Below are 12,691 nucleotides of genomic sequence, written 5' to 3' on the forward strand. Positions count from 1 at the left end.
CCTTCTTCAGTACTGTTGCAGCCAGGTCCTTCTCCCTCACACCAGCTAGGGCTTTTCTCATGCACCAACCAGGGTCTCTAAGCCATGTGTTGATTAGGGCTTTCTTTCAAGGAAGAACCCCCCAACTGGTACATGGAAAAAAGGGAACACCAGCACAAAAGAAGGGTCCTTGCAGCAGGGCCTTCTTTCTCAAAGAAGGCCCTGGGTGGAACACAAATAGAGGACCTGTCCAGTGTGCAACTGAGAGCCTGGCCGGTGCGAGAGAAGGCCCTTGCTCCATCAATGTGAAAGAAGGCAGAGTGGAAGACGACTCCATCTGGTATTGCAGTGGTATATGGTGTGGCAGGCAGGAGCAGCTGGCAGCAACAGCTGGCAGCAGCAGGTAGGTAGGCAGCAAGCCAAAAGGTGGTCATAAATGTAGGTGGACCCTACATAGTTCACATAACCATGGGGCTGCTGTGATAGCCTAAGCGATGAGGACTGGGAGTTCCTTCATTCAGCACTGCTAGTGAACAAATGGATGTTAAGCAAGTATTACCTGTATTTAGCCTTTCTAGTTTATGGCCTAGCATTGTGATTTAGTCAATAAATATAGTTACAACATTCCGTAGCCTAGCACTAGGCTATGCCAGTATCTATGTATTTCTATTTATTCTTTTTGTCTATGTATTTCTATTTGCCACATTACCAGAATACTTTTTCATCATAATATATCAAAATTAGGGATTAGCAGTTTCCATTATATACACAGATTAACAAATTATCTTTTTAATATATGCATAAATACCACACACATAATTTGATTCCTAAATCTGGTAGCAGTAACAGAATAACCGAATTGGAAGGGACATTGGAGGTCCTCTAGTCCAACCTCCTGATCTTTCTCATTTTTATTGTCCCCATTACTGTAATTTGCAATCTTATAGTAAAATCTCTCTGTTCTGCATATATATTTGAGTACGGATGTGTATGGGTGAATGAAATAATAAATATTATTAGCAGCCTTAGTAAAGTAAGCATAACATAATGAGCAGTAAATGGGGGGAGAGGTTGCTTTCATGATAAAAATACTTCCTACATTATTTAATGTGAAACTGCTTGGTACACAAACAAACGAAGCTATTTGTCTGTAATCACATACTGTTTTGATGCTTTGAGCACTGATTGTCTACCTCTTTGCCTAATGAAAAGTGCAACAGAAGAAAGATTTATGCTTTTGCTTGCTTGCCAGGAATCTGGGACAGCCACATTCAAGAACCTCTTGTCTGATTTATGGGTAAACAAGACCTTAAATCCACCTCTTGTTAACGATTTGTATCATAGCCTTGAGTCAGTCTTGTGTACAATTGGTCAAGTAACATGTATGGTTGCTCATGTGTTACTCAAATGAAAGTGCAAGTAGTATTCCATGAATTTCTTGGCCCTATCTTTCTCGTTATTTGACATATAGAGAACATTTATACTTTGAATGATCACTTTGTTGAAGCTGGAATTAAGATAATTTCACTAAGCAACTGGGATATTTGGCTGGAGGAGTGAGCTAGAGAGCTAGCATTGAAGGTGAGGACAGACCTAGCAATAAATCATTCTGATATATAGGGACTCCTGAAACACAAACTAAATGCTACAATGCAATTGACTGTAACATTAATCCAACAGCTGCTTCTCCTTTGCAAAACAACTTCAGAAAAGAACTGTACAGTTAATGGAGGCAGGAGCAAATGACACTTGATCCTTTCCCAGCATGCCTATTTTTCTCTCTTAAATAGTCCCTAAAATTTGTAGACCATTGCTTTTATTTATTATAAAACAATAAAAGATTTCCTATGCAACTCACAAACACACTGCAATACGGTACGATAAATAATTAACTTAAAATGCCATGCATTTTATACATAAAATACATTCAAAGATAATTCATTTGTTATCTTGAATTCTAGGAGGAACTAAAGTGACTTGGAGGAGTTTCAAATGAAAATGGGCTACCGAAAGAAGAGTTAGTATCCCAACTTGCTCCCTTCTAAACTATGCATTGCAATACTCCAAAAGCACTCTGCAAAAGAGAAATATCTCTTCAGCTATCATTATATGAGGTTGCATTATAAATAATTTAAGCTTTACTTGAAAAGCAATTTCCATTTTGAGGCAAAAAAAATGTTTACTTTTATAACAGCTTTAACATTTTCTGTAAAAAGTGCTCATATCAAACATAAGTAGCTATTCTCAGGTGAATCACACAATGGTTGTCAAAAATCAATTTTACTTTGCATTTCAATCTATATCATAGAAATGCTAAAAGACTTCTAAAAAGAGAGTGGAGTTCTGTAATACATTGTTAGCAATACACTGAAAAATGTTTAGTTCCCCTTCTTTTCAAACCCTGGACTAGGCAGATTTTAAAATGTTCATGTTGTGATTCTTCCAAAGTAGATTCTTAGTGAACATAATTTTTCCTGCCTTGACTCTGAAGTGACTGATCTATGATGCCACACCATCAGATATTTTGACCATGTAGTACCAAGGTATTTCTTTCCAATCGCTGATAGACTGGAATACTGACACTACTAAAAAAAGAATCAGAATATAGTGAAAATACTACTTATTAATGGGATTAAAATTAAGTAATTTTGACAATGTTTTGCTATTAATGTTAATGTTCAATATATGATATTAGATAACAATAAATTTATTTTGAACAACTGCAGTTCAAAATTAATTTTTTTTAAAAAGTCACAAATACCATTATTGAAAGAACACCAGAACACAGCTCAAGACTTGTAAGGGTTATTAACATTTGACTATTTATTTGTTTAAAAAGATTTTTTATTCTATCAGTCACAAACATACATCACTTTGGAAAGAAGCCATTTCTACGTAACTACTGAATAGTTCTTTCACAAGCCTTTCTAAATCTATTGTTTGCAGAACAGGAAGCCAGTAAGTTAAGGAGGCTTCTAACAGTAGCATCACCCCTTGAAAAATTCAAGAACCTGTCAACATTCAAATTTTATCAGTTCCTAAAATGTTCCAGTGGCAGTCTCAGTGACACACTTCCTGTTTACACTTCTACAGATCTAACAATAGGGTTATATAGTCAACATTTGTTATTCAGGCATTGCATATTCCAAATATAAATAACAGATACTTCTACTTAAATATGTCTGCTTTTATGCCATAACACAACAACAGTTTGCTTATAATAAGAAAACAAATTAAGTGACAAGCAAAAAACATACAATGACATAGACGTAGATATAAAATTTACTGAAAAAGCAGTAAGGAAATGCAGTTCTGTCCTAGAAAGTTGTAATTGTTACAACTAGAAAGGAGTAATTTGCATCAGTGTGGTACCGCACAGATATGATTAAATTAATTATCTATATAATATTTAATTATGGGAAACAGACTTATACTAGTCTTCGTTTGCTATGAAGCATTTTTGCAAAACCTGGAAGTAAAGGCCAGTTTTTGGCAAAACACTGTAAATTGCAGCCAACTGCCAAGCGCTCAAATGCAGTCAACTGACTGTGGGGGAGGACAACCATCAGAACTTCAGAATTTGGTCGTGAATATATTTGGGGGAGGGGGCTGGGCTGTTATAATTTTGACCAGCTGCTAAGTTGAGGACTATCTGTAAGCTCAAATCCATGATTTCAACATGCTAATAAATCAATTGTTTGATTAGGTTTTCCAACAGTGCATTATTACTATAAAAATGACGGTCAACCTCATACCTTTTCCCAGCATTATAGATTTCTCCAGAGGTAGATATTTGCATAGTGTGCTTAAATTATAACTTAAGCCTGATGATTTGTGCCTCAAAAATGAATTCAAGGTTGATTTTTTTAAAAATTTATTAAAAGAAAATTTTACAAAGTTTTTAAAAATTAACAGAAACTTAGAAGAAGAAATAGAAAAAGATTCTAAAAGGATAAAAGAAAAAGCAAAAATAAAAGAAAGATATCTAAAGAAGTAGCTTTCAATCTTCTTTGAAGTGGTTACAAACATAGCAATTACCATCTTCAACCTTTCATATTGCATATCATAACTAAATCCTGAAATCAGCAGTTAATTTTTACCCATTTTCAGCAAAAAGTCTATAAAGGTTTCCACTCTTGTCTTTTCTACTTGAGTGTGTATGTCCTAACAACAAAGGTTTTGGTTTCATCGAGTGCTAATTTTTGAAACTCTGCATCACAATGATATATTTGTATCCAGTATCTTTTCATTTTTTCGTAAATGAATGATAAAATAGCCCTTCATGTTTTTCACATTTTCAACAGTGATTAGAAGTATCTTTATACATTTTAGACCATTTCTCTGGTGTCACGTTTTTTTTTAAAAAAAATATTTTAAATTGTAACACATGCATTTGAACAGTTTAATGATCCTTTTATTTGTTTTTATAAATATCCGTGGTAAAAGTATCAATCCTTTTTCAAGTGTTCCTCTTCAAAATCCAAGTTTTGCTTTAATAGTTTCATATGGAAAAACACTGCCTGTACAATTCTAATCTTTGTCACATCTGACTATCTTTTCCAAGACCTTCACTAATATTCTAAGTGCTAAATTATAGCACATTTCTTTACTTCTGAGTTTATTACTAAAATAGATAAGACCTTGACTTATAATCAGTTGATCGTTCAAAGTTACAACGGGGTCTGAAAAAACCATTTACAACCTGGATTTGAAAGTCCAACGTTTACTCCTCCCAGTCTCATGACCACATTTTGGGCACTCGGCAACCAGTCCACATTTACGAACATTTGCAATGGCCATGGTTTACAATGGTTTTGCCAGAAACCAACATTTATTTTGGTTTCTGGCAAAAACTGCCCTATAGCAAACAATGAGTTTGCTTAATGACCCTGGCATTTGTTTAACAACTTTGGCATTCACTTTACAACCACTGTGTTCACTTAATGATTGCCATAAAAATGACTGTGATGACCCACTTTTCTATAATCAGTGAAGCACAAATAACTTCTTTCTGGTATTCTTTGGCTTTCTCAATTATCCAGCAGGCATCCATAATAATGTATTCAGGCTTTTCTAAAGTCAGCTTCAAAAGATCTCCATTTCCATGTAGGGCTCTAATCTGTTGGATAATCCTAAGTGTTCTTTTTCTAGAGTGTGAAAGGCTATTATACGAGTCTCTTAAGTCTCCTTTCTTTGGCATTGGTAAGTAGATTGACCTCTTCCAATCTGTTAGCTATTGTATTTTTTTTCCAGATTTGCTGGCATAGCTTGGTTTGAACCTTCACTGAATTTTCTTCTGTTGCTTGACATATTCCTATAGATATTCCATAAATTCCTATAGCCTTTTGATTTGATGATGACTAAAGTGCTGCTCTAACTTCATCTTCTAATGCCAGAGGTTTTTGTAAGTAGGGAATATCTTCTCAAGTAATTTGGATTTTGACATCTATACTGTACTGAAGTTCTGCATGTTTCATCTTTGTTTGAGCGTCTTTGCATTATTATTTATTCACTGGCATCCTTTAGCTTTCCCACTTCTTTCTCAAGAGCAACTGTATATTTCTCTACAGTTAGTTGCATTTGTATATTAAAAGGAGTTCTGGACAATGATGCTATTTAACTGAAGCATAACCTATTATCTTAATACTTCTAATTATTAAAGAATGAACATATGCCATTAAAGTAAAGATTTATATAATCAGATTTATATAATTTATATATATAATTTATATAAAACTCTCTGGGCTACGGAAGACCTGATTTACATTAATTTAATATTACAGAAATGTTTTCTTAAGATGTCTCCTCTCCTCCTTCATTTAGCAATCATCACCATCTGCCATCAAAATGCTGACTTCAGATAATGTACATGTATGTTGATTTGAGAAATAGTTGGCCTAATACTACATTATATAATAATCAAGTAATGCAAAGTTTTCCAGAGTAGAAAAGCTAATATGTATAATCAATTCTACTCATAAAGCTACATAATTAACAATAAAAATGAACAATTTTATCATCTGGCTGAAATTCGTCCAACTGATCATATAAATCAGTGTTTCTCAACCTTAGCAACTTTTAGATATATCAATTTACATTAGGGAAGGACATGCATGCCGTAATAATAAACAAAGGATATTGCACAATGTTAATTTCATAAAAAAAACAAATACACATTATATATAAGTCTGGATTTCAAATGCATATATTTAAAACTGTTTGCCTTTAAGATTCATTCTAGTCTACTACAATCACTGTAGTTTTAAAACATACTACAATCTATAATTAAAGGCACCTCCTGTTTCTTCAAAATAGAAATAAGAAAGCTTAATTAAAAATATGCCTGGGGAGATAGCCAAAGGGCAATGATAGAATACCTCCGAGTGTTCTGCTACATGAGAAATATGGAATTTGTTGTAGTCCGCCAACAGCCCGCAGACTTGTCATTGGAATCAGACAGTGAGAAGGCTGGGGAGGACAATGGGCCAGTCTTAGAGTCAGGGGAAGGCCCGGACAAGGGCTCTGCATCAGAGGCAGAGATGGGGCCAGGGCCATCTGGGGAGCGATGCGCAGACTCCAGAGCCTCCAGAGGTGGATAGCAGAGGCAGAGGAACAGGAGGAACCTATTCCTAATGCACACATGCAAAGAGCGGCCAGAAGGCAAGAGCAGCTGAAGAAAAAGGACAACTCAAGAGTAAGGCCAGAAGATGATTGGCCACTCCCATAAGGCTTAAAAGAGCAGCAATCAGCCGTTGGGTTCTTTGTAGAAAAGCAACATTGATTTCCATGCTTCTTGTCAGCTAAGTTCTTGTCTTGAACTTTGTGGGGGTTTTGCCAAGAAAAGCCTTTGGCACGTTGCCAAAGACATCAAAGGCTGGTGACAGGCCGATGGACTGGTTATTAAGAATTTTGTTTTCGACTAAGCTGAGAATGAATTAATTCTCAGCTGTTTTAATAAAATAAGTTTGTTGAGGACTGAATTGTGTTTAGTAATCACTACTTGGGCCTTGGTCACAACAGAATTTCAGATGATCTCTAACATGCTAAAATCCTTTAAAGCTTTTACTTATGAGAATCATGCATGATGGAAAAGCTTTTGAAAAACCATTATAAGCAGTCCTGCTGATAATGAACAGTTTGATATGACTCACTAAACCAAATGATATTAACATACAACCTACCACATTCACACAATCAGGAATGCTCACACATTCACATACCTTGTGTTGTTGATCTTGTATGACATTCAGTATTTTTCTTTTTTAAAGAGTGAAGTGCATAAAGAACCTCATGCTGGAGGAGAGAGCAGGGAGGCAGCATGAATATAGCATGGAATTTGCTAATTATTTGATGGCAAATCATGAAAACCCTTACCACTGTTTTATTCTTTATTCTTTTTTTCAACATAAAGTTTTTCAATGAAGTAAAGTTTTTTTTGGATGGTTTATTTAATGCAAGATAAAAAACTAATGGAATACAATTACAGTTATAGCCTAAATCTTTCAATATTAATCAATGCATTTCTTAATAATTGGCTGAATTTGTATAATTGGTGGATATTACATTTGTACCGATTTTAAAAAATCCCATACCTTCTGAATAAATTTGCTTTGTGTTTATAATGTCTTTTTTATAGGTAGATTTCATTTTCAGATGTTCACTACACTTTACCTTTTTTAAAATAAATCTTTACACATTTTAACATTTTTAGAAAAGGAAAGATAAAGCTCAGGGCACACATTATGGTATATGATATATTAACTAATCAGTCTCACTTCCTGAATTTGAAGTATTATCATCACTATTAGCATTATCAACTTTTGATTCTTTTTCAAACCATGATATCGATTTATACCAACACCTGAAAATTATGGGTGGCCTATTGAAGCAAATTTTGGTACATTTCACATAAGCTTCTTTCTTAATTTGGTGCATTTCTTACCATAGATAAATTTCTTGCATATCTTGAACATTTGATAAAACTATTTAAAATGAAACCAAGGTAAAAAGACAAAAGTTTCCCTGTCAGTTGTGTCCGACTCTAGAACATGGTGCTCATCTCCGTTTCGCCGAAGACAATTTCTGTGATCATGTGATCAGCATGGAAATCTGTTACCTTCCACTGAATCTACTTGACTCTGCTTGGTGGGCAGAAGCTGGGGCAAGTAATGGGAGCTCACCCAATTGCATGGAGCTCAGGTCTTGAACCCGGGCTGTCAGCTCTCGAGCTGACAAGCTCAGCATCTTTAACCACTGAGCCATTGCGCCCCTCCAAAATGAAACTACTAACTAGGAGATTCTTCACTTCTTTCTCTACTTTTTCATAAATACAAAGACATAAACGTCTCCATAAAAATGGAAAATGCTCTGCAAATCCAGTTACTATGCGTTATAATCCATAATAATGGCAAATCCATAAATATTAGGGAAGCATAAAGCCTTCAAAAGAAGAACTTTTACAACTCATGGAAATTCCTCTTTACAAAACATACTTCATACAAAGCAACAGCGTGATTTGCAAGGATTACAAGATGATTTTAGAAGCTGATATTGGCTGTCTTTGTATGTTTTGTGAAATGGTTATGTACAACTCTAAAACTTTTTCACTCTAGAAGTTGACTGCCAGCTGCTGAGTTGGGTGCTGTGCTTGCCTGCACAGGCACATAGCTACACATGAAAACATTTATATATACATATTCCCACACTACAACTGCTCACAAGCATGCATTCACTTTCAAAATCATAAGGAGGGAAATTAAAGTTAAAATTATCTCCTTCTTTCACTCATAATTCTTGCACACTTATTCCCTTAAATTCACTTAGGCTACATTCCTAAACTGGGAATCAGATTACTAATTTTGTTATATCTTTAAAAAGGCATGGTTACCCCTGATCTCCAGATGCTACTGAACTATATCTACCATACACCCATTTTCTGGCAACTTATTTGATCAGTCAAATGACCAGCTCTACTGTCCTGTGACTCAGTTCATAGAAACATATAGCAAGATATACAGCTTAGCTCAATGTCCACAAAATAGGACAATCTGAGCATTCTGCTTTCAATCTCTAAATCCAAAATTGCTAATAATAAATATGGGCAGCATATAAACTTAATAAATAAATAATAATAAGTCGTAGTAAACATTCTTCAACAATGTAGATGTATGCCATCAACAGCTGCAATTATATGAATTGGGTGGCTCTATACATCTTTTAAATAAACGTTAAGCAGGAAGTGAACCTTGTCTTTTTCTTGCTAACAGAAGAGAACTGCAACATGGCAGTTACTAAGACAAATATCCTTACTTCTGACAGCATAATCTGATGTTTTAATTTAAAAATACATAGATTTTTACAGCTTGGAATGTATGTATTCTTATTCCAAATCTTAAATGTTTGTATTCCTGTAATGTAATACCTCCTCAAATATAAATATTTCTACACATTTTGAAAACAAGTTCTCAGATTAAAAAAAAAGAAAAGGTCCAAATTAACAGAAATCTCTTCACTCAGACCCATGTATCTATAATATGAAAATTAGTAAAGACAAACACATGAAAATATACTTGTACAATATACTTTAAGCAATCCATTGTTTGAATAAAATTATTTACGCTGATCCTACCTGTTCCCATCCCTCCTCCCTCTATTTTGCTATTTAGACTAGCAGTGCTCCTATATACATTTAAAAAAATCTTCCATCTGGCAATGCCATAGAATGCAAATTTATCTCCAAATTCAGCTTACATCACCAACTTGATCAGGAAAAATAGACACTGTATCTATTACATACATATTTGCAGTATGCTCATAAATCTGCAATTTCTAAATTACAGAGGAGTACTGGATGGGCTGACAAATTCGCATGGTGGAATGGCTAACACTTTAATATTAGATATAGTATTAAGGGTGATGGATGGTTAATAAATATGATAAAAAATAGGCTTCTATTGTTATACAACGATGCAGGGGACACCTTTTCCCTATGATGTTTTGTTACAGCCAGAGTTCTAGCACCAAACATAAAGGCCAACCATAAGTTCTCTCTCATATTAAGTCCAACAAGCATGCACTCTTTTCAACCTTATCCCAAACCTTGGAGAGTGATTTCCATGTTGATCTCACAAATCAGAGATCCGAATACTCCTGCCAGATATTGATTACAGCTTAACTTAGAAAAGATACATTAAACATTTGGGTTTTTCTTGACATTTGATTGTGTAATGTCTCGAAGTATGCAAGTAATATTACAGTTAGTTAGTGAGGGCAGGAAACATTGGAGAAATTAAAATAAGCCCTTCAAAAAGTGCTCTTTGCACAATGTTTTCATTCTTCAGTGAGAGCTAAGCCCTAATATGTGACAAGAGTTCCTACAATCTGATTTAAGTTTTTTAAGCTACAAACACAGAAGCCATTTCAGCAACAGGCTTTGATGTGGGGGGGGGGGGGACTGCACCAGAAGGGGAAAACTGCATCACCCCTTCCCCTACCTTGCTATGCAATTCTAATTTCACAGTTTATTACAGCTTACCATTGAATTCCTGCACCTTTTTTTTTTTAATGTAATGGCAAGAATGAGTTTTGGACATATACAAGATATTCAATGGTCAATAGTGGGCATATGTAGACTGCTACATAATTCTGTTGGTACCTAAGGTTCTAGGTCAGGGGTCTCCAACCTTGGCAACTTTAAGTCTGGTGGACTTCAACTCCCAGAAAGCCCCAGCAAGCAAAGCTGGCTGGGGCATTCTGGGAGTTGAAGTCCTCCAGGCTTAAAGTTGCCAAGGTTGGAGACCCCTGTTCTAGGTTAGTTCCCCTCCAGCCTCCCAAAAAAGGCCTGTTAAAAATAGAGGGGAGCTTTAGCGTTACCCTATCAGGTAGCAAAGCTTTAGAATTCTGACCGGCAAGAAACAGCATCAGCCTTTCGCCCTAGCCCAGGGGTCTCCAACTTTGGTCCCTTTAAGACTTGTGGACTTCAACTCCCAGAGTCCCTCAGCCAGCAAAGTCAGCTGAGGAACTCTGGGAATTGAAGTCCACAAGTCTTAAAGGGACCAAGGTTGGAGACCCCTGCCCTAGCCTGTTGCCCTCCAGATGTAACGGACTACAACTCCCAGCGTTCCCTGCCAAGCAGGACCGAGAAGAGCATCGGGTCGCCTGAACGTTAGATCCAACGGGGCTGCGCGTCTGTTCCTTTGCACGTGCCCGGAGGGCTCACTTGTTTAGCTTCGGCGCGCGCGTGTAAACACCCAGGCGCGGCTAATTATAAGGCCAGCTCATCATCACCACCACCACCACCTCCTCCTCCTCCACGAGCGCGCTTAAAAGCAGCCGCCTCATCCCGCCCCCGCTGCACCTGCAGCCCTGGCTGTCGGTGTTAAGGTTGACGAGCCGGCTTCCTCTTTACTCCACCCCACCCCACCCCACCCCGAGGGCCGTACCGTTAGCTATGAGCTTGGCGGAAAGCTGCTTGACGAGTTCGGGGATCCTTTCCCACTGGCACTCGGACCGGCACCGCTCGATCTCCGTCTCCAGCCGCGAGCCCCCTTTCTTGGTCGCCATGGCGGGAGCAGGCCCAGCGGGCAACCCCGCAAAGCGGGGACCGGCCGAAGGGGAGGGGGCGCGGCAGCTGCGGCACCGTGGCAGCCGGCCGCCTTTTCGGCGGCGGAACGAGCCCGGCTGCGGCCCCGGAACGGGAACCGGAGGGGCGCCGAACGCGGTTCGCTGCAGCGCCACCTACCGGCAGCCAGAAGGATGAAACGAGGAGGGAGGAGTGGGCGGAGAAAAAGAGGATGCGCGGCTCCCTGCATTGTTTGGCGGGAAAGGAGAAAGGCTGGTGGTTTTCGGGCGATTCCGCAGCCTTTCAGCTCTTCTTTTACAGTTGCGTCCTCGGCATATTCATGGGGAAATATAGATAAACGAGTTCCACATAGAGACTATTCACACGACTGTACTACCAAACTTCAGGGATTCTTCTCAGAGTGAAAAAACAACAGAACAGAACAGAATATAGTAATTTTTTATTGGCCAAGTGTGATTGGACGCACAAGGAATTTGTCGTAATGCATATGCTCTCAGTGTTTATTATTCTTGCAGGGAGAAGATGTACAGTGTATCCAAAGACATTTAGGATTCCCACTGAATACAGGAAGTCCTCAACTTACTATCACAATTGAGCCCAAAATTTATTTTGCTAAGTAAGAAAATTGTTAACTGAGTTTTGTCCCAGTTTACAACTTTCCTTGGCATATTTGTTAAGTGAATCACTGCAGTTGTTGAATTAGTAACACAGTTAAATGAATCTGGTTTCCCCATTGTCTGCTTGTCAGAAGGTTGCAAAAGAGGATCCCATGACCCTGGGACACTGCAACCATCATAAATGTGAGTCAGTTGTCAAGCATCCAAATGTAAAGCACCTGACCATGGGGATGCTGCAATGGTCATGTCCCTTTTTCAGTAACTTCAAACTGTCACTAAGCAAACTTGTAAGTCGAGGACTATCTGTATCACATACTATTTACACTGTTATATAAAATACTATTAATGAATAAACAGGTTATACATTTAAAATTGGTTTTAATTGCACTGTGCTCTAATAGGTTTTTAAAAAAAAATACTTATCCAGACCTTGCAATACAGTGCAAGTATGTATTAGATATTCGATGTTTTTGTACATTATTTGTTTTAGGTAGTCTCCAAAATGTTAAAATAA

The 12,691-nt window shown here is 37.3% G+C and overlaps 1 protein-coding gene across 6 annotated transcripts in view; it reads right to left on the minus strand.

Annotated features, from left to right (window-relative positions):
* Window positions 1-11,686, minus strand: part of TTC7B (tetratricopeptide repeat domain 7B) — a 116,149-nt gene extending 104,463 nt beyond the window's left edge. For 2 of the 6 annotated variants that reach the window (XM_058162543.1, XM_058162544.1), the window contains exon 1: window positions 11,421-11,686. In XM_058162543.1, the coding sequence (XP_058018526.1) occupies window positions 11,421-11,541 (121 nt within the window). In that variant the 5' untranslated portion in view covers window positions 11,542-11,686. Of the gene's footprint in view, window positions 1-7,199; window positions 7,273-11,420 lie in introns of all 6 variants that reach the window. The other 4 variants (XM_058162541.1, XM_058162548.1, XM_058162540.1 and 1 more) reach the window with 4 other exon arrangements.
* Window positions 11,687-12,691: the final 1,005 nt, after the last annotated feature.

Source organism: Ahaetulla prasina, chromosome 1, assembly GCF_028640845.1.
Source record: "Ahaetulla prasina isolate Xishuangbanna chromosome 1, ASM2864084v1, whole genome shotgun sequence".
NCBI classification, from domain to species: domain Eukaryota; kingdom Metazoa; phylum Chordata; class Lepidosauria; order Squamata; family Colubridae; genus Ahaetulla; species Ahaetulla prasina.